Source organism: Schistocerca gregaria, chromosome 3, assembly GCF_023897955.1.
Source record: "Schistocerca gregaria isolate iqSchGreg1 chromosome 3, iqSchGreg1.2, whole genome shotgun sequence".
NCBI lineage: Eukaryota > Metazoa > Arthropoda > Insecta > Orthoptera > Acrididae > Schistocerca > Schistocerca gregaria.
Window position 1 is genome coordinate 94,798,862 of NC_064922.1, and position 23,722 is coordinate 94,822,583.

At 39.2% G+C, this 23,722-nt stretch overlaps 1 protein-coding gene across 1 annotated transcript in view; it reads left to right on the forward strand.

The window, feature by feature from the left end:
* LOC126355264 (chaplin-A-like) overlaps positions 1-23,722 on the forward strand; it is a 79,257-nt gene that overhangs the window by 27,001 nt on the left and 28,534 nt on the right. Inside the window, exons 6-8 of the mRNA XM_050005552.1 lie at positions 8,298-8,335; positions 19,587-19,623; positions 22,870-22,907. Of these exons, the coding sequence (XP_049861509.1) occupies positions 8,298-8,335; positions 19,587-19,623; positions 22,870-22,907 (113 nt within the window). The remainder of the gene's footprint in view (positions 1-8,297; positions 8,336-19,586; positions 19,624-22,869; positions 22,908-23,722) is intronic.

Genomic DNA, 23,722 nt, shown 5'->3' on the forward strand with positions numbered 1-23,722 from the left:
GGCCGTTAAGGCCTTCATCAACAATAGTCTCTCTGTTGTGCCTACCTGCAACTCAGCATCTCCGCTATGCGGTGTGCAACAGCTTTCCATTTCATAGTATGGAAAGACAGGAGACCTAATTACAGAACTGACAATGAAAGCTAAAATTGCTGCCACCAATAAGTAATTTATTTATTTTACAAGCACATTTTCTGCATTCACACACATTTTCAGTCAGAATTAGATTTTGCTATGAACAAATTTAAATAACATTTAAAACTGTATTTGCAAATTTAATTGTATTTAATTATGATGATTTCATAGAAATAAAACAATAGTATATCCGTATGATGAGCCCTTGCTAAGTTGTTGCTCTAAATATCTCATTTGCTTTGCTGTGAAGTACTTCCAGCCCTTTCATTAAATCCCAGCATAAGTACAAAAAGAATGCAGTAATGGACATTTCATTATTAAGAAAAATGTTTAATTTATTGCCCTCTGTTATTTCACAAGACTAGTAATAGCTATTATGATAGATCTTGTATGAAATTTATTACAATTAAAATTATCTGGAACATAGCAAAACAAAAATGTAATCATGAACCCTAACTCCAGTTTCCCACTGTGGCTTGGAAAGGGCACAAACACTAGATAAATCATGGCAAGTGATAAAAAGTACTATCACCATGATGTCTTCATGGTGGAGGAGACAGAAATAATAGTAACATATGAGTTGGAAAAGTAATGATGGAAGACAGTTTTTCAGGAGCCCGAGACCACCACAGCTAGGTAACAGAATGATAGCTCAACCATGAGCTACATGATGAGGTAGAAAACAAATATTACTGCTAAACTTACAAGCTCACCTTCAGATGCTGCTCAGTAATGAATTATTGTAAAATGTATGTATGCTCCATTTCATTTAATTTTTAAAATTACTTTTACTACTTCAGTATAAAAACTACTAAATATTGTACTTACGTGTAAGATGATGAAATGCCTGGTGTGATATGGAGTATTGAGTCCCCGTTCTTTCCCCAACATGCCCACACATTTCAGTAAACAGTGCACTCTCATGTAAATCACCATTATTTGTGTAGTGGGTAGCATATTATAACCTTCTGACTGTTACACTGGCAATGACAATTAGTGGGCCTATCTTTCAGGAAATGTTTCATCTAAAGTTTTCACTGTTTCATATTGCCTTTAAAGTTAGATTGTCAATAAGATAAGATATATTTATCTTGAATAAATCTGTTCCTGGTTTCATCAAGGAACACCTAGTGAAATTCATGATTGATATTAACTTCACTGGCAGCAACTTTAGTCCAGGGGGAGTGGGGCCCCAATTTTCATAAAAATATTTTAAGTCACTTCATAAGCTCCGAGTGTCTTACCACAACATCAGTGGTAATATTTTGAGCTTGTAGTAATTCGCTTCTCTATTCAATTGATGCCAACAACTTTAGCTAAATGGACATCATGATTAAACACCTGAATAATTTCACATAATCCTAAATGCCCTACACCACAGAATGTGTTTTACCTGACAAATATAACAATTTGGTAGCCCTGCGCCTGCTATACAGACGTTTGAGTCACAGCTCCCATACAAGATAAGTAATTTTAGTAGTAATAAACGGTTTCTAACACTTTAAACTAATTTATTACGTTAATTATAGTGCTCTTCAAGTGTACCATTAAAAGTTTTTGTCTTACTTGCGTATTTTCATAGTAATCAAGCAACGTTCGTTTTGTTTACCTATTGGGGCCAGGCCAAACTTTTGAGCTTTCAGATTAAACTTCATACCGCAATTTTAAGTGCATTTACTGATAGTTTAGTGTGCCAAATACGTTTGCTGCTGCTTTATATCTGTAGAGTATCGTCGTCTCTAAAGTAATTTTCAGTAAGAAACTTCTGAACCATTGTTTACATTGTCGCGAGTAGGCCTAATTTTTTGTACACGTATTTTCATTGTTTTCCAGTAACTTAATTGTCTTTCTGTCACTAAAATCGATTTGTACCATGAGTGTAAAGTGCCTGACGTGCCATAGAATTGTTAGCTCTGGGGTCTGGTGTGATGGATGTAGTAACTCTTTTCATTGGGGAGATTGTAGTGGTTTGGGAATTGGGAAAATGAGCGAGACTCATCAGTGGTTCTGTAGGCTATGCAGTAGAGATAGAAAGATTGTGGAACAGGAGGGGAAAATTGCTGCCCTTCAGGCTGAGTTAAATGACGCTAGACGAGAACTGTGCAGGTTAAGGGGGGAGAAGGGTAAACAGGGGTGGGAAGTGGCAACAGGCGTAAGGAACCGGCCAAGAAATTCTTCTGACAGCTTTGTTATTAATGTACAATATAGGTTTGACCTGTTGCCTCAGTCGGAAACTGATGAGCCTCTCACAGAAGTAGATGTAGACAGGGCTCAACAAGCTTTCGGCAGCAAATTGAATAAGAAGGTAGGGAAGTGTGCAAAGAGAAAGAAAGTCTTGTTGCTAGGTAGTTCGCATGCTAGGGGTGTGGGCCAACTTCTGCAGGATGAATTAGGGTCAGAATACCAGGTCACAAATTTTATCAATCCTAGTGCTGGACTGGGGCAGGTTACAGAGGATTTAGGTTCACTATGGAGAGGCTTTACTAAGGAAGATACCGTGGTTATTGTGGTTGGGCCGGGCAACTGTATTGACAAAGATCCGGGGTACAGCATAGTGTGTGACCTGGCAAATATTGCATCGGCATCGAGTCATACCAGTGTTGGGTTTGTGTCAGTTCTGGAGCGCCACGACCGGCCTCATTTGAGCTCTTCTGTCAGGAGAGTTAATTTGGAGTTGGAACGGCTACTTGGCTCTTTTGCTGGATCACACATTGGTGTGGTTCCTGTTGATTCACTCTGTAGGTGGGACTATACTAGACATGGGCTGATAGCAGGAAATTTAAAGGGGGCAGGAACTACATCTCGTGGTGGTAACTCTCTTTTTAGTGTAAGATCAGTGTCCAGTGGGAAACTCAGCCAGGCCAGTACTAAAGATGTTAAAAAAGTTAAAGATACTCACAAAAGTAAAATGAAAAATGTTAGTATATTTCATCAAAATGTTGGGGGATTGAAGAATAAAATTGATGAGCTTCTGCTTTGTTTAGAAGATATAGAAACTGAGAATGTAATAGATGTACTATGCCTGTCTGAGCATCACATTGTCACTGATATGCAAAAGGTTAGCATCAATGGGTACAAATTAGCTGCACATGTAAATAGAGATAATATGATGAGAGGAGGAGTTGCCATATATGTCAAAAGCTTGCACAGTGCAAAACATTTAGAAACTAAAAATTTTTGTGTAGAGCAACATATGGAAGCATGTGCCACTGAACTAAAACTAAATGATGGCACTTTCATAATTGTAACAGTGTATAGGTCCCCCTCAGGGAATTTCCAGCTATTTCTAGAAAACTTGGATGCTTTGTTGTGCTATCTGTCAGACAGGGGGAAGCAAATTGTCATTTGTGGGGATTTCAATGTTGATTCCCTGAAAGAGTGTGATAGGAAGAATGACCTTGTAGTATTACTAAGTTCTTTCAATTTGAGCTCCGGCATTGATTTTCTTACTCGGATAACAAAGAACAGCAGGACATTGATAGATGACTTTTTTATAGACCAAGATAAGTTTAAGGACATAAATGCTTATCCTGTTGAGGATGGTCTTTCAGATCATGGTGCACAGCTAGTTACAGTACATGCCATAGCTCCATGCAGTATATCAAATAAGAATTTCAAAGCAGTGCGTTCAATTAACAATATAAATACTGCAAACTTTAGGGAAAGACTAAAGGAGCTAGACTGGGATGAAGTGTATGTGGAACCCGATGCAAACTTGAGATATAACATATTTCACGATACATTTTTAAGGGTATTTGAAAATTGTTTTCCCAAGAAAACAGTGAAACATAATTCCAAGAAAACATATAAAAACCTTGGCTAACTAAAGGAATAAGAATATCTTGCAACCATAGAAGAGAACTGTATCTAACAGCAAGAGGGAGTACTGACCCCCAAATTGTTCAATATTATAAAAACTTGTTTTAATATTTTATGTCAGTGATTGGTTATGAGCCATTACAATTTTATTTCTCTTTTCTGTTTCTGATGTACTGCAGCAAACTTGAGGTGAAATTCGAAAAACAAATTCAGGTTTTTATGATATCATAAGTTCATTACATTAATGGAAGGTGAGATCTAACATGTAACACAGTAATGTTTCTGGATATGCTTTGTAACATTTATTCGACATGGGAAATTACAGAAAATTGACAAGAAATTGAACCACATTATTCTAATGCACATCACTTTTTTGTCTTGTATAGTGAATCTTTCTTCTCTTGAATGATATCCCATGAATATTCTGCTAACATAGAAGGTACCCACTTCCCTCCTAACGCCTTTCTATGGTAGAAATGTCTTCATCAAATTTTCACCATGTTCATCCAATATGTCACTACAGCTCTCTATGTAGTAGTCCAGATGAGAGTCCATCAAACATACCTTGAAAGACATACTGCACCACAAATGTTGTTACTCTTTGATCATCTCATTCACCAGGGCTTTGTAGTTAGTAGCTCTTTTCCTTCCGAGGAAGGTTTCTGACAGCGTCTTGGTACAGGACCAGGCTGTCTTTTCTTCGTCAGTTTAACACGCTTCAAAACTGGCATCTTTCTGCAGCTCCTTTATTTGTGGTTCCACAAATACACCTTGCTATACTTTTGCAGCTGGAAGATGGGGGAATCTAGTAGCTAGATATGCCAACCCACTGCCTGTTGGATCCATGGCCTTTACAAATAGTTTCATTAGGCCAAGTTTGATGTGAAGTGGTGGATGTAGTATACCTTAAGGAGCTACCAGACTTTAATGTTGCACATTCTTTTTGCCCACTTTCCATCTCCACCTAGGCCATTTCCTTTTCACATAGTGACAATTTCTTTCTCGACTATTCTACTCACAAAGGAAACGGGCATATATCAGGTAGCCTTGTTGCATTCTCTGTACCGTAGCAATTACTTTGAACTCTGCAAATACTTTCCATTTGTATTCATGGTATAGTAATGAATTTAATACCCTTCCTATGAATTTGTAATTCTCTTGGGTGAATCTGGCATAAGCTACTGGAGCAGAGGTATCTTATTTCCGTTGTACAGCAAAACACCCTTGAGACTTGTTTTCGATGCAGCGATCGGCATTCACCAATAGAGATAATGAGCTATTGCAGGTGGTCTCAATGACTTACACATGGGGGGGGGGGGGGAATATAACACAATGACATCGAATTCTTCTCACACGCTGTTGAACAGGCAACTGTCATATTCCATTATTACTGGATGCGGCAACTTACTTGTTTCTCTGTAACGTCCATGTGTTTGAATCATGGATATATACATCGTTACATATTACATAAAAAGTATCCCACACAATGATATTTTGATTGCATATTTGAATTTCCTGTGGTAAACTGTGTTAGAAGCACACCCTTAAATATCAGAAATAGAACCTTCTTGAACAGTGTAATTTATTTGGATAGATAAATACATCTAATCACATATTACCTTGTTTCATGTGTATGTTCTGCTGCTGCATGGCAGGTAATTTTTTCTCTATCAAATTAAATTACAAAGGAGAAATAGTTGATTAAACACAAAATGGGACTGTATGTAACTGGGGTGAATGACATAAAACTGAAGCACTGCACTGAAGTGAAAAGTGGAGGTACTAACGAGCCGTGTTTCGGGTGGGAGTGAAAGTGAAGTGCTGCTTGAAAGCTCCCAGAGATGAGGTGGGGAGAGAGTAGGGTGGATGGACGTAGTCACATGATGGGGGGCTGTGTGAATGGGGTGGGGGGGGGGAGGAGAGGAGGAGGGTGTTGTGGACAGGTGGTTGGTGGTACCAGAAAAGGAGGGTGTTGTGGACAGGTGGGTGGTGGTACCAGAAAAGGAGAAAAGTGAGGACTGGGTGTGATTGTGGAATAAGGGATGAGCAGTGATGGAATAGGAAGATATGGATGGATAAGAAAAGTGACTAACGGAGGTGGAGGCCAGAGGGGCGCAGGAACATAAAATATGATGCAGGGAGGGTTCCCACCTATCACATTTCAGAAAAGATGGTGTTTGTGGGCATGATCTATATGGCTCAGGCTGTGAAGCAGTCATTGAAATGAAGGATGTTGAGTTGAGCAGCTTGCCCAGCAGCAGGGTATAAACTTGTTTCTTGCCCTGTTTGTAGGTGGCCATTTAAGTGGACAGGCAGCTTTTTAGTTGCCGTACCCACATAGAAAGCAGCACAATGGTTGCATCTTAGCTTATATATCCTAGGTAGCCTTGCTTTGATGGGATAGGTGGTGATTGTGCCCGAACTGGAGTATGAGTAGGCGGCGGGGGTGGTGGTGGTGGTGGTGGTGGTGGTGGTGGTGGTGGTGGTGGTGGTGGTGGTGGCTAAAGGACTCCTCTCGTTCAGGTTCACTGAAGACATCTTTGTGATCTGGATCGAGAGTGAAGTTACCCTATCCACATTCCACAGATCTGCAACTGCTTCTCCACCTTTGCTTCACAAGGACCTTCTAAAGCCAACAAGCCACCTTCATAGATATCGTCATCCACTTCAAAGATGGCTACATCACTGCTTCTGTCTATATCATATCTACTAACCACAAGTTGTGCCTCTATTTTGACAACTGCCACCCATTCCATACCTAGAGGTTCCTCCCATACAGCCTGTCCACCCACAGTTGTCAAATCTATAGTGATGAGTATTCCTTCTTGACACATACTGCAACAACTGAATTACATTCTCTGCCAAGGTTTTGACTGGACTTCGTCATATCTCCCACCTATTGTGGATGATCCATGCACAAGGGGAGAAATGTGCTCAATTAGCCATAATGTTAGAAATTCATTGCAACACAGAAGGCAAATTAAAATGTTGTGCAAGTGAAGCAGCTTCTTAGTGCAAGCAACATAAAAATAGTTCTGATATGCTCTAAGGTTGTCACCAATATAAGGATCATTCTTTAAGGTGTTAGGTGAGCACTGCAAGTTGCACTGGTAGTGTCCTAGATTCCAATGTTGTTGTTGTGCTCAGAGGAAAACTAGTCTGTAACAGCAGTAAAAAATGACGACTGTCACCCTCATGGAGGCGATGGCAGTGCCATCCAGGAGGCACAGACCTCGAAAAATAATACAGGAATCGGGCCACATGATCATTGAAGGAGGATGGTGAGGTGGAATGACACAGAGATGAAGGCTACCCAATGCAACACAAGACACTGGTAATAAGTTTCCAGGGACAAAGAAGTAATGAAAATAGCAAAAGAAGAGATGTTCCTCAGTAGCCAAGGGGAATAGGTCTTCATTGCAACACAGATTGTGTGTAACAACATGCAGCTACTGAAACAAATTTCTACGAAAGGCGAGGTAGAACATGTGCTGATCCACTGAAAGATATTTACTAAATGAGTCTTATTCTTGAATCTCCATTTCAGCACTCCGTCTGTACCAACTGAGAACCACTGCTGTAGGCACCTAAAGTGTAGGTTGCACTGGTGATGCCAATATTGAGGGCTGCATCCTAATTAATATAGCCATGGCACTCCGAAGTAGATAGTTGATGCAGATTTAGTGACTTGGGTTGGCTGGTAAGTAAAGAAAGGAGGGTTGCATTCTATTTATTTGATGTGGCACTTTGACTGCATGAACTGCAAAAATGTGGTAAGTGATAACCATTTCTGCTATTACTTTGTGTGGGGTATCCCTGAGAGAAATTCATAATTTGAAATTGGGGGTGAAGTTCCTGCAAGTCAATAAGTGCTCTTATTGTCAACTTCTTGATGAATATAATGTTGGCAATGCCTGCAATGAGTGAGGCTGCATATACAGTCATACACACTGTTCCTAACTGTTCCACTTGCCACAGTGAATTACTCCTGTAACATAAAGTTGTATGTTTCAATAAGCACGTTACTACAGGATTGTAAAATTTGGTCCTTAATTATGTGAAATATTGACTAAAAATTTATTTGCCACTGGCAGTCTTCAGGTAGCACCCTCCAAATGGAATAAAGTTTTGGCTTTCTTGGAATCGGTTAGTAATGTTCATTGTTGTACATAATTGAGTGGATCAATGGTCAGTTATTCACTGATCAGTAGGCACGTTAAAAGACTGAAATAATTCTGTTCTTTATCATGTCATATTGTAACATTCTTAGTTAATCACCTGTTTCTTTTACCTTTGCAGATAAAGTAGTTTTTATATTAACACGCAATTTCTTTTCTCGCAATCAGGCCCTGTCGAGGAGCAAGTTCCATCTCCTATTGCTCAGGTGAGTGAAACTAGAGGGTAGCACCTGTGATACTGGCAGAGCATGGGTGAGTTTCACCAGTAGCGAAACAAGTTTCGTTTTGTGGCATGTAATGAACACCACACAGTTTCCTGGCCTCTTCCTAGAGTGCTCACTAATTTCATCAGCCAAGGGTTTTCATCCCTTGTGTGTGCTGCCCTTCACAACCTCATTTTAATTAATCAACTCCTTTCTATGTATCCTATTCATCTCCACTTCAATCTCATTGTTTTTTGTACACCACTCCTTCCTGTCCCCACAACCTATTCAACTTCATTTACACCGGTGACTGAAATGTTATATCAAGTCCATTATCACAATAAATTTGTCTACAGTAAAAATCCAAAAAATTTCTCAAACAATATTTACATACTAATGACAGCTCAACTTCATGTTTGTGTCCTGATGTAATGACAGTTGTCACTGTGCTCACAGATCTAGGGACTAGGCTCATCACGGAACCAGATTGAGGTAGCGTGGAATAAACCAAAAATCAGCAGGTTCGGTGAAGTTTCATAAAGCAACTATCATTGTCCCACTCTGTGGAAATTCTTCATACATCTCTAAAGAAGTTCATTCACAAGAGAAAAAAATTCCTGAAGCAAATAAAAGTTTAAACGCACTGTTTGAACTAAAATATGACTTTATTGCTGCAGCCATCATTCATCGGTACTATAAACACTGCGAAATATGAAACTTTAACCAAGTGATTGGTTACACCACAGTAGATATGATAAATACAGTTGTCTAAAATATTTAGTTATTGCAATTACCCATCAAGTACCTTTCTAAATGATAGCAGAGTCACGCTTCTTGCTATTATCATAGCCAGACAAACTTCAATAAATCTTCTTAGGATATTTTCGTGGCTGTTAAATAGATATCTTTTGTTTTTGATAGAGAGGTCGTCTTGTCTCTGCTTGTGAGGATTTTAACACATGTAACTTAGTAATTCAATAAAACTAACTTCATGTTTTGTAGCTCATGTATCAAAGATTGTGCTGAGTGAAGTAAAAGTAAGGGTGTAGCTGCTTTTGCTTTTTGGGATTTGCTTCCAGTAATATTAAGATAGGTCTCTGATACATGAAATAGAATCAAATGATAAATCTTTGGATAGTCTTCCAAATCTTGTACTGACTTCTGTATGCTGATAGGTGTCCCTCCTGCAATTACTATACGATCAACGTGCATGCTGTCTGTCATATGAATTTGACTGTATAAAGTCTGCCACAAGGAATGCAACTCCGAGGGCAAGAGCTCATTCCACACTAACTTACGCTGCCATAGACATTGCAAAAATGTTTTAAGTTTTATCACAGTTGAACTAATTCATCAAAAGGACCAAAGATATTTGACGTGTCACACAGTAATGTGTGTTTTGTGAAGCTGTAGATATTAGGTGCTGGTTTGACATTGTTTACAATTTTAAAATGATCATTAGCTGGATGCTAGAATAAACCAGGCGTTCTAATATCCTCATCATTACCAAGCAGTAAAAGTAGTTGTGTTTCTTGCTCCACTGAGGGGATATTTTTGAATAGTTTGGCACTGTTATTGTACAATTTCCATAGTGAAGATCCACTTCTGATCAATACCTTCAGAAGTTCTTGCTGGAGATCGATTTCAGCCCTTACTGTATCACAACCTGAGATACAGTAGTCCATATTGAAATGATTAGTGAAAATGTTTGCTGCCTCACTCTGCTCATTCTCTTTGTGAGCTATTGACAGACACACGTCTGCAAGTAAGGGGGCCCAAGTCATTGTGTATGTGTTTATCCTTCATTGGTATTCCTGAAGTGGTGCAGATCTATCACTCCTCCACAACATTCATCGGAAAGTGTGCTCTTCATCTACTTCCAGAACTTGTCGAAACATATTCTCCTTGCCTACTGTGAAGACAACGCGATGCATTTGGAAGCATAACGTTAAGGTGTACAAATAATATTTCATGGTTGGTCCCACCATTTGAAGACTGTTAAGTGACAGTTTCGTATTCCATTTGGCAAGACAATCAAACATTACTCTTGCTTTAGTAGTTGAGCTGGTTTTTTAAAGATAGCTGATGTGGCATGTAATATGAAATGGCATCTGTAATGATTACTATTACCATATGTCTTAAATCTTCATACTTCCTCATAAACTCTGTGTAGCTTACAACAAACTTTGATTGTCTTGCTAGTTTCTGTTCGGTTTAAGAGAATCATTTTGCTGCATTGTGGAAAGAATTGCATAACAAAATTGGCTCTTCCTGAAATGGAAAACGAACAATGAATTTGTCTGTTGAATCTTCAGTTGTGTGCTCAAGGAAGTGTGACTCACATCACTGCTCTTCTTCCATCATTAAGACATTGATACCTCACAACTAAGGTTGGAACAGCTTTAAGGAAAAGTAAAGGAATGTGGACTCGCATATTATGTCCCTTGTTGTTTTATGTAATACCCTTTATTACTTACCAACATTATTATTATTTCTTTCCTTTCTCAGACGTTATGTCTGGTTAAAAATGGAAAGTGATGTGGACCTTGAACAAGTGTGACTTCCTTTTATCTGTGTGGTATATGTTACATTGCATTTAGGAACTTTCGGGTAATTGAACATGATCAATAATTACAGATTTCTGTAGTTGTATATACAAGTTTGGATGTAGCTGTATGGCATTGATGTACTGGAGGATATTGTGTGGTATGACTGCTGTACTTGATAGTATAGTAGGTATAGCGTCAGCTTTATCCTGATGCCACATGTCCTTGCTTCCTCAGCTGGTTGGATGTATTTTTCATTTTTTTCTCCTGTTCTCTTTTGTATATTTGTTGTATTGGGTATGGATATTTCGATTAGTTGTGTTAATTTCTTCTTTTTATTGGTGAGTATGATGTCAGGTTTGTTAAGTGGTGGTGTTTTATCTGTTATTAGGGTTCTGTTCCAGTATAATTTTTATTCATCATTCTCCAGTATAGTTTGTGGTGAATACTTGTATGTGGGAACGTGTTGTTTTATTAGTTTATGCTGTATGGCTTTTTGTTGATCTATTATTTTTGCTACATTGTCATGTCTTCTTGGGTGTTGTGTATATGCTAGTATTGTACATCCACTTGTGATGTGATCTACTGTTTCTATTTGTTGTTTGCAAAGTGTGCAATTATCTGTTGTGGTACTAGGATCTTCAATAATATGCTTGCTGCAATATCTGGTGTTTACTGTTTGATCCTGTATTGCAATCATGAATCCTTCCATCTCACTGCATGTATGGCTCTTCTTAGCCATGTGTTGGATGCATCTTGATCAATGTGTGGCTGTGTTAGATGTTACGGATGCTTGCCATGTAGTGTTTTCTTTTTCCAATTTACTTTCTTTGTATCTGTTGATGTTATGTGATCTAAAGGGTTGTAGAAGTTGTTATGAAACTGCAGTGGTGTAGCCGATGCATTTATATGAGTGACTGCTTTGTGTATTTTTCTAGCCGGCCGCGGTGGTCTCGCGGTTTTAGGCGCGCAGTCTGGAACCGTGCGACTGCTACGTTCGCAGGTTCGAATCCTGCCTCGGGCATGGATGTGTGTGATGTCCTTAGGTTAGTTAGGTTTAAGTAGTTCTAAGTTCTAGGGGACTGATGACCACAGCTGTTAACTCCCATAGTGCTCAGAGACATTTGAACCTTTTGTATTTTTCTAGTTTATGCCAGTTTTAGAAATAATTTTCTTAAATTGTCTACCTGTCCATAATGTAGGATTTTTATGTCAATAAATCCCCTTCCTCCTTCATTTCTGCTTAATGTGAATCTTTCTGTTGCTGATTGTATGTGATATATTCTATATTTGTGGTATTGTGATTATGTTAGTGTATTGAGTGCTTCTAGGTCTGTGTTACTCCATTTCACTACCCCAAATGTGTAGGTCAATATTGGTATAGCATAATTATTTATAGCTTTTGGTTTGTTTCGTGCTGTCAATTCTGTTTTCAGTATTTTTGTTAGGCTTTGTCTATATTTTTCTTTTAGTTATTTAATATTTTTATTATCTATTCCTATTTTTTGTCTGTATCCTAGATATTTATAGGCATCTGTCTTTTCTATCACTTCTATGCAGTCGCTGTGGTTATACAATATGTAATCTTTTTGTTTAGTGTGTTTCCCCTTGACTATGCTACGTTTCTTACATTTTTCTTCTCCGAAAACCATATTTATATCATTGCTGAATGCTTACTTTATCTTTAGTTATTGGTTGAGTTGTTGATTTGTTGCTGCCAGTAGTTTTAGATCATCCATGTATAGCAAATGTTTGATTTTGTGTGGGTATGTTGCAGTAATATTGTATCCATAATTTGTATTATTTAGCATGTTGGATAGTGGGTTCAGAGCAAGGCAGAACCAGAAAGGACATAATGAGTCTCCTTGGTATATTCCACGCTTAATCTGTATTGGCTGTGATGTGATGTTATTTGAATTTGTTTGGATATTAAGTGTGGTTTTCCAATTTTTCATTACTATGTTTAGGAACTGTACCAATTTATGATCAACTTTGTATATTTCCAATATTTGTAGTAATCATGAGTGGGGTACAGTATCAAAAGCTTTTACGTAATCAATGTATGCATAGTGTAGCAACCTTTGTTTGGTTTTAGCTTGATATGTTACCACTGCATCTATTATCAGTTGCTCTTTACATCCTCATGCTCCTTTGCAACAACCTTTTTGTTCTTCATTTATAATTTTGTTCTTTGTTGTATGTGTCATTAATTTCTGTGTAATGACTGAAGTTAATACTTTGTATATTGTTGGTAGGCATATTATGGGGCGGTATTTAAATGGGTTAGCTGTGTCTACTTGATCTTTAGGTTTCATATAAGTTATTGAATGTGTTATTATATCAGGGAATCTGTATGGGTCTGCAATGTAACTGTTAAATAATTTAGTTAGATGAGAATGTGTTGAGGTGAACTCATTTAGCCAGAAATTTGCTATTTTATTTTTTCCAGGGTCTTTCCAATTGTGAGTAGAGTTAATTGGTTTGGTGACTTCATGTTGCAAAATTATCACTTCAGGCATTTGTGGTATCATCTTGTATGTGTCTGTTTCTGCTTCTATGCACCGTGCGTGCCTGTTGTGTTGTACTGGGTTTGACCATATGTTGCTCCAGAAGTGTTCCATGTTTGTTATGTTTGGTGGATTGTCTATTTCAATGTGTGTTATCTATTGTTTGGTAAAATATCTTTTGGTTTGTGTTGAATGTTTGGTTTTGTTTCCTTCTATTTCCACATTTTTGTATCTTCTAAGTCATTTGGCCAATGCTTGTAATTTCTGCTTCTTTTCATCTAATTGCTCTATTGCTTCTTGTTGTGAGATTTTACCTAACCTTTTTCTTTTTTTCCTGACATTTGATGTCTTATAAATTGTGTTAGCTGTCCGATGTCTTTTCTCAGTTTTTCTATTCTGATCTGTAGCCTGTGTGGCCATGCTGGTTTTGTGCATTTCTTCTGTGTTTTGGTTGGTTCTGATCTCTGCCTGGTGTGTATATTTAGTGTAGTGAGTGTTCCTATATAAACCAGTTGTTGTAACTCTTCCATAGTTGTGTTTTCATTTATTTTGTTGTGTATGATTGTGTTGATAGTTTATATTGTTGTTTCAACTTGTGGGTTATTTTGCGGTCTATGCAAAAATTGTCTAATGTCTGTATTTGTGTCTTTGTATTCTATATATATCGGCTGAAATTTTTCTTCTATATCTAACATGTGCGTCTCTTCGTGTTCTATTTGTACTTGTTCTGGTGGCAGTCTTAAGATTTCGTTTTCCTCTGATTGTTTAATTGATGTGTGTTTTTCAATGTTTGTTTGCCCTGGGATGTGTGAGGCCATTACTGTATTTTCTTCTTCTTCTAATTGCACATTATTTTGTTCCAGTATATGTTTTACTTCTTGTTTGATGTTTTCTAATTCTGACTGTGGTATCCTGTTATTTTTGATCATTACACGAATCTCATCAGCTAGTTGTTGTTCTGTTAAGAATTGTAATATGGGGTATCTGGTAATAAATGTTGTGTATACATGTGATCTGTATCCATTTGTGTTTGTGCCTATGTTTGTTGCGTTGTAATAACAGAACGTGAGGTGTTGATTAACTTCATCTGACCATCTCATCCTCTGTCTTTGTTTTCCATCTAGTGTGGTCGCAGGAAAGATATCCTGGAAAACAGCTCTATTTGGATTTAAATCATTTTCCAGTTGGCTTGCAGTGTCGTTACCATTGTGGGCGGGCATAGGGTTCAAGCGTCGTCCCCGACCATGATGGCGCTTGTCCGAGGCTTCTTTAGTTGTGTCCTGAACCAACTAATCACACTAAAAGGGAGGTTAGCCCTGTTAGTGGTTTGTTCTGTTCGATGCCTTTGACTGGCAGAGCATAACAGAGGCCAATTCTTTTCCCGGTCCTCGACGGTTATTATTATTATTATTATTATTACTACTGCTACTAGTACTACTACTAGTACTACTACTACTACTACTACTACTAGTAGTAGTAGTACTACTTACAGCATAATACTCACAGTCAAAACTTGAACAGGCTTAATTAATTGGAAGCCGTATTTTGTCAATTGTACCATTTTGCACAGGGCATGAAATTGGAAGTACACAGGTCGCAAAACAAGGAAAGGTCACACTGATTGGGCAGGTTCAACAAAAAAATTTATCTGTCCAATGAACTACAATGACAGACAGAAAATGAGCTAACAACTTGCAGCTTTTGCAACTGTTAGACAATTGAATAACATTATTCCAAGTACAGGAAGATTCACAAGTCACACCACTGATTGAAGCTGTTGCAAGGGCTCTTAGTAATGTATAACACTTACGAAAAGAAAGGAAAGCCCTTAAGTAGTAATTCATAGATTGCAAACAAACATTAAAAATGACCTTTTACAAATATACCATCATCCAAAATTCATAGCAAGCTGAGAGCTACAGCAGAGAGCTATCACAGTCAACAAGAAACAAGCAGCCAAATTCCCAAGTGGAGTTAGTGTCTCACTGTGCATCAGGTTAACAATCGACAGTTTACACTTTTAACTAGCAGGGTTTAAACTTAATGTCTTGAGAATTAGTAGTAAGAGATCAAATTTTAAGCAATTAGTTAAAGGTACAATGAGGAAGAACCTCAGGCTTGGTAAATGTGCGTTAATCTCCCAATTTCAAGAGATGCTCCAAAAAGAGCACACTACTGGTTCCTGCCCAGAGGTGACACTCCACCATGGCACATGTCAAATTAGCAACTTCACTTCCCTTGAGCCACCACAGTGTGACTACTAAGGGCAGCAGACTACCAGTCAATCTGGGTGCCACGTGACGACGGAAGTGCCGCCATGGCAAAATGTAAACATACCTCTGCTCTGGGCCCAGGGAACTGGAACACACCATTTCCTGCTGACACACATCAATGGGAACAGTAATCTGCACAAATAAAGCTTCATACAATAAGGGCCAGGAAGTAGAAAATGTGAATGTCTGGCACAACTGACTAGAGATACAAGTTAATACTCTTTAAAATTTGTATTATTCAGAAGCAAAAATTTCAGCACCTGCTGATATATTAGCTCAAGTGTACACATGTACCAAGATTTCTTTGCCTCAAACACAGATAGTGTTAAAGTAGATTCCCTTCATGAGACTTAAAACTCAGAATAGTCTTACACTTGCATGATACATGGCCCATGAACACAAAGTGCAATTAATAACATCGACTGATGATCATTCACTGAATCACCCATAGGTGCATTAATATTACAGATGCAGTTTCAGGTAATGCAGAAATGACCTTACTCAATTATAACAAAACAACTCAAATCTCTACTCAGTTGTGAAGGAGCAGTGCCTTGCAGGATTCCAACCAAGGCATTATTGCATTGTACCCCCACATGTGATCATCAAGGAGCGATAAAATTTAAGCCTTTAGAATAAGCCAGTAACTTGCCAAGCATGTTGCACCCAATGTCCGTATGTCTTCATGCAGGTCACCGCTATCAGTCCTCATGTGATCCAGCCCAGTTTGCCCTCACCAAATCGACCTTCAGCAGCATCTAGGGACCTGCACTGGACAGTGGTATGTCTTCATGCAGGTCACCGCTATCAGTCCTCATGTGATCCAGCCCAGTTTGCCCTCACCAAATCGACCTTCAGCAGCATCTAGGGACCTGCACTGGACAGTGGAAGTCCCCCAAAAGCAACAACTTGCCAGCCACGTGCCCTTCAGCCAAATGTTTTCCAGGCTCCACCAAACTGACACACATGCACACATGCACGATCACACTTGTGCATCGATAAATTTGGAACATGAGATCAAATCAATATTGGCAACTTAAGTAGTTAGTGATGCCAGTGGAATGCTGTGCACTGAGATTAGAGATATTTTGGCTCAGACATGATTTGATCCTTCGGTCCTTCACAGTTACTTCAAGAAAGACAGCCTAAGTTTTCACAGAACACAACACGAATGATTACCTTGACAAAATTTTGTGGCTACCAATTGATACTGCTTTGACATACTTAACCCAAAAGAGTTCTGTCTCTTGAAGAGCATGATGATCAGTTCCTAAGGAGAGAGTCCTTGCCTTCAGAATGTACAGACAATCATCTGCTCCCAACATCATGTTAATCATGCAAGGTGACCATAATTCTGGATCAAAAATTTTTATACTCAACAAATCCGACACATTGGGATGGAGATGATACGTCAGTTATCTCCAGCAACATTAAACACACAGAAGGTAAAATGAAGATGTTTATACAGGAGTCAATTTGAATGAAGATGCAATCTAGGGTTATTGCATCTGTTGCAAACTGTAGCAAAAGCTGCATTGAAATTAGTGCTAGCCACCAGAAGATGGGCGATTACATTGTGAGTGGCACATGTTACTGATCTAAGTAAATGTTTATTTAGCAGTGTCTTATAACCCCTTATTATTTACCACAAGACTCACAAATGTCACAAAAATGCCTGAACTGCTTTACATAATCTCTGAATGATGGCAGTTTTATGATGGGCATATTGATGGAAAATTCTGATGCACTCGGGTCAGATCCCTCCCTGGGGTCTCACAGTTGTTTCCTTAGTTCAGATGTGGTGCACATGGGGCAATGCATCCATTTCTTCTTTATTGGCTGCATTTGACACCCTGCTTTTTCTGCATTGCCCCCCTCCTTCCGCTTTCTCAGTGTTCTGATTTAAATCGACATCACTATCCAATTGCTTTCTTGTATTGTTTGCAATTTTGTTTCTTCTGCCTTGTCATTCATCCTTTTTGGTGTTTAGTTCCCTACTTCAGGTTTAACCTCCACTTTAAAATTTCCTGTACTTTAGTGTGAGCCTATTGAGGAACAACTCCCTCCCTGGCATCTGTGGTGTGAATGCCTCTTTTCCCCCATTCCTTCCCTCGCCCTTTCTCCCTGTAGTCCCCTTCAACCCTGCTGAGCTACCAGGATCATGGGGCTGTTATGTACCCATATGGCTGAACCCCCTGACAACACAGGGATCACACTCCTGATTCCTGAGTTGTTCACTCCCCATGTATGGCAAATAGTTGTTGCTTGTTTTCTCAGAGCATCGGACTCGCAGCAGTGGCTGCCATTCCAGACAGCCATTGCTGTGGCATGGTGGTGTCCTTGTGGAGGGCTCCCTTGTCACAGTGGCTGGTATTGGTGGGATGCTTGATGCATGAAGCGTATTGAGCTGCAAAATTCTGGCCGATATCAAATGGGCATTCCTGTGAATGTTGAACAATCATAGAATGCTATTTCATATTACCCAGCAACTCTTCCTTCCCTGGCTACACTGTGGGAGGAGGTCCAGGCTTGCCTTCTTTTTTTCACTTTTGATAGAGTGATGCTTCTGTCAAACATCAGTAAGACAACACATTCTGAACAAAATTAACTGCTACCAGCATCATCATTATGACCACACTCGAATGTCCTGGTGACACACAGCCAACTGTGTAACCTGGCTCCTTCCTCCTCCAGCTGCAAAAGTTGTAAAGGTGACCATGCCACCTCTGCCTGAGGTTGTCTCTTGTACCTTAATGATGGGGGATCCAGGAAATCTTGGTCAAGGAGAATGATGCCTTACCAGGTCACTAGAAAATTGTCGGCTTGTCAGTAACCCTGTGTTCTACCATCAGGCAGTTACAGTACTGTACATGCTACATCTCAGTGCATGAAGGACATGGACATCTAGACATATGATATGGAATACAGCACTGTGGTTGTAAAATCACACAGTGTCAGAGTAGCAGCCCCATCTCCTCCTCCTCTTCTCCAGCTGTGCAAACAAGCCACAAACTTTTGCCTACCCAGGGACAGATTCTATGTCATGCAATGGAGTCGTGCTGTTTATTAGGATGACATTCATAGTTTTCCTGACTAACCAGCTTCAAACTATTCCTGTCTGCCTTTTACTTCCTTGCCAGGACTTTTCCATTTGTACTGTTTACATCCCTAAGTCACTGAACAGTCTGCTTCCAGCTTACTGGCCAACTCAATCACCCCTTTCTGCTGATCCTCTTGGGGCTCTCACAGAACCTGTCAGAAAGGTGCCCACTTCATTGACTTCCTGTCACCTTATATTTACTGTGCTAGTACCCACATACCTTTCATTCTCCATGCACTCCAATCCCCATCTGGACCTCACCTGCACTGCCCAATTTGCCCATCCTCTCATCATTATCTACAGAACAAAAACAAGTGAGCATTTCCCATTTGCAATCCATTTTCTTACTCCTACCCCACCCACGTGCACACATAAATAGCAGCTTTGTAAGGATGACTAGAGATTAAATGCTCCCTGGCACCCTTTGTGAAACATTATTTCCCCAGTTATAAATGTAATCATTACTGCCAACAATGTTCCATTCTTGCACTTCATCTTTACCATGCCATGTCATAGTCACTCGTCTGACACAGCAATGTTGTGACTCAACTCACGTGCAGAGATGTGCTCTCCATGTTTTTCAACCATCATTCTATGATGGCAAACAACATATGTTACAAACAGTTGCACACACAGTGTTGTCACACCCATCAGGATAGCAAAAAATGTCTAATCGCTATCAATATTTAATTTGCCAACTCATTAACAATTACAAGGGCATGTGCAGTGAGATGACATACCACTGGCACATTTAAGGTATTTGATTTACACTTAAATTAAGTTGATGTAAAGTTATTCATATTATTATTATTATTTTTTCTTTTGCAGGATCCACAAGAGGTGCAAGCAGAAGAGGTAGTAGCAGGTGAGATTTTTACTTTCTTCAGTAGCTTAATTACATGTTAAAGTAATCACTTTAATGTTATCTTGTATGAAACAGTTTTTCATAATTTTCTTTGACATTAATTCTTCATTGATTGTGTGCTAAAGCATATCAGTGAAACAGTTGTTCAGATTTTTATGATAGAACCTGACACTGGATATTAATTATCTAGTACATAATTCATACTGAAAATTGACAGTGCCTTTGTAACTACAAGTGATTGTCACAAATGTGCAGTTGTGTTTCAAATGTGTACTGTGATAGATTATGAGGAAAATGTGATCAGAGAGGAAGAAGACAAATATTTAAGTAGGAAATTGACATTTAAAAAAAAGTCATTGTAAAGGTAAGCTCATATTACTAATTGGCACACTACAACAAGTAGTAATGTTTAGATCACAGCCCCCTTATTCTGTAGTCATGGCTCATACTAAAATCATCATCTTGAGAGAAATATTTTTAAGTATACAATTATTGCTCAGCATAGTTGAGCTTCTTAAAGAGGAAAATTGACAAAGTTATTGGGGACCGGAACAAGTTAACCACATTCACGGCCAGTGATTTAAAACCTCATCATCATCTCATGAAATGAAGACTACTGTCCTTGTAATCCTTCTTCTTTCCCAAAGCAGTATTTTACCATCTGTCTGATGTGTGAAATAGCCTGACACATCTGAGTGCCACAGTTACCCATCACCTGCAAAGAGGCTAATTGACTACCAAATGACAGCATGCTACAGAGTACAAGGTCCTTGATATGTTGGTAGCACCAAAACATGTGCACTGCATTCTCGAGGTCATCTCCAGTCCTACCCATTGCACACCCATACCAGCTTTCTTAATTTGAACATGTGTTATTTCCTCTTAACTCATCCTTAACTTCCACAAAACTCATTCAAGCTGGTAGTCGCTACTCCTATGCTGCCCTGCAGTAGCATGATGGTAACCTGGCTGTGTGTGAGCATGTGTTGTGTGGTAGGGTGAGGGGGGGGGGGGGGGGGTGGTAGCAGTTAAGGAGAATATTGAAGACTCCGTGCAATGGCAGAATGGGGGCTGAGCAGTGCTGCAGTGCTGGAATAGGAAGATATGGATGAATGAGAAACATCACTAACTAAGTTGGAGTCCAGAAGGGTCACAGAAACATAGAATATGATGCAAGGAGGGTTCCCACCTTCACCTTCATTTGTCTGTTTCTCACCGATTCAGACCCTTTCCTGTCTCAATAGGAGAAATATTATCTCATATGTGGAGAGAATGGCTGATAATAAGTATCCAATGATAATGTATGTACAGTATCACTTTTCCTTTGTTTATAAAATATTTCCCATTAAGATTTTCCCTACAGTCTGTTCCTAAGCCAATCTATTTGTATTCCTGCTTCAACTCTCTACAGGGAATCCAGGAGGCAACTGCCATGTGCAACCCACACTCATAATCCCATGTCCCACCTAGTTTGCTCAGGTAGCCATACCGTTGTAACTTCGTTGCAAAAAAGAAGGCACATGATAATGTTGTGCAAGTGAAGCAGCTTCCTAGTGCAAGCAACACAAAAATAGTTCTGATATGCTCTGAGGTTATAACTAATGTGGGAATCATTCTTCAAGGTGTTAGGTGAGCACTGCAAGTTGCACTAGTGGTGTCCTAGTATCCAATGTTGTTGTTGTGCTCAGAGGAAAAGTTGTCTATAACAGCACCAAAAATGTGACAACTGACATCCTCATGGAGTGCCATCCAGGAGGCACAGACCTGGAAGAATAATGCCGGAATCGGGCAACATCATCATTGAAGGAGGATAGTGACGTGGAATGACACAGAGATGAAGGCTACTGACGGGAACACAAGACACTGGTAATAAGTTTCCAGAAACAAAGAAGTAATGTAAATAGCACAAGAAGAGAGATGTTCCTTAGTAGACAAGGGGAATAGAGCTTCATTGCAACACATTTTGTGTGTAACAGCATGAAACAGGTTTCTAGTGAAGGCAAGGTAGAGAATGCCCTGATGCACTAAAAGATATTTGCTACTATGAGAACTATTCCTTTACTCTCCATTTTAGCACTCTGTCTGTAAAAACTGAGAAGCACTGCTGTAGGCACCTAAAGTGTAGGTTGCACTGGCGATGTCAATATTGAGGGCTGCATTCTTATTTGTATAGTCATGGCACTCTGAAGTTATAGTTGATGTAGAGTTTGTGACCTGGGTGGGCTGGTAAGCCCTTGTGCAGTGATCTATGAAGGCTGTGCATTGCAGGAGTACTGGAAAATTGTCCAGTGTTATGGGCCTCTGTACAGAAACTATGCAGTGTCTGTCATGGGAAAGATGAGCTATACTGAGTTCGTTTCAAGCCTCTTAATATGCCAGCAACAGAGAGCCCTCTGTTGAATTTCACAAGACAGAATTGTAAGGAACCATCCAGATGGTACACCGCCCACGTCCACCTAATTCCTGTTATGTCTCCTGCTCCATCCTGTTGCCATACCCATCAAAGCTCTTCCCACCTCACCCCTGTGAAGAAAGCACCTGAGAAGTACCCCACATCATCTTCCATGCCTTCTTGTGGCTATATCTACCCATCTGTAAATAAAGAAAGAAGGGTTGCATTGCATTTGTTTGATGTGGCAGTTTGACTGCACGAACATCAAAAATGTGGTAAGTGATCAAAATTTTTGGTATTACTTTGTGTGAGGTATTCCTGAGAAAAATTCATGATAATTTGAAATTGGGGGTGAATTTCCTGCACGTCACTAAGTGCTCTTATTGTCAACTTCTTGATGAAGATAATGTTGGCAATGCCTGCAATGAGTGCGGCTGCATATCCAGTCATATACACTGTTCCTACCTGTTACACTTGCCACAGTGAGTTAATCCTGCTAAATAAAGTTGTTTGTTTCAATAAGCACATTACTACAGGATTGTAAAATTTTGACCTTAATTATGTGAAATGTTGACAGTAAAATTTGTTTGCACTATGCAGTCTTCAGACAGTAGCCACCAACTGGAATAAAGTTTTGGCTTTATGGAACTCGGTTAGTAATGTTCACTGCTGTACATAATTATGTAGATCTGATGCTCAGTTATTCACTGATCAGTAAGCACTCTAAAAGATTGAAATAATTCTGTTCTTTATCATGTCATACTGTAACATTCTTAGTTAATCACCTATTTTTTTTTACCTTTGCAGATAAAGTAGTTTTTATATTAACACACAATTTCTTTTCTCGCAATCAGGGCCTGTCGAGGAGCAAGTTCCACCTCCTACTGCTCAGGTGAGTGAAACTAGAGGGTAGCACCTGTGAGACTGTCAGAGCATGGGTGAGTTTCACCAGTAGCGAAACAAGTTTGGTTTTGTGTCACACAGTTTCCTGCCCTCCTCCTAGAGTGCTCACTAATTTCATCAGCCAAGGGTTTTCATCCCTTGTGTGTGCTGCCCTTCGCAACCTCATTTTAATTAATCAACTCCTTTCTATGTATCCTATTCATCTCCACTTTCTTTCTCATTGTTTTTTTGCACTCCACTCCACTCCTTCCTGGCCCCTACAACATATGCAACTTTGTTTACACTGATTACCAAAATGTTATCTCAAATAAATTGTCAAGATAAAATTGTGTACTGAAGAATCCAAAAACTTTCTCAAACAATACTTTCATACTGGCTAATGACAGCTCACCTTCAGGTTTTTCTCCTGGTACAATGACAGTTGCCACTGTGCTTACAGATCTATGGGCTAGGTACATCACTGAACAGGAATGGGGTAGCAAGGAATAAACCAAAAATCAGCAGGTACGGTGAAGCCTAATAGTGCAACTATCGTTTTCCCACTCTGTAGAAATTCTTCATAAATTTGCAACAGAGTTCATCCACAAGAGAAAAAAATTCCTGAAGTAAATAAAAGTTTAAATCAACTGTATGAAGTAAAATATAACTTTATTGCTGCAGCCATTGTTCATCGGTCCTATAGACATTGTGAAACATGTAACTTTCGCCAAGTTTTAGGTTACACAGCAGTAGATATGATAACTAATTTGTGTAAAATATTTAGTTATTGCAACTACACAAGACGTACATTCCTACATTGATAGT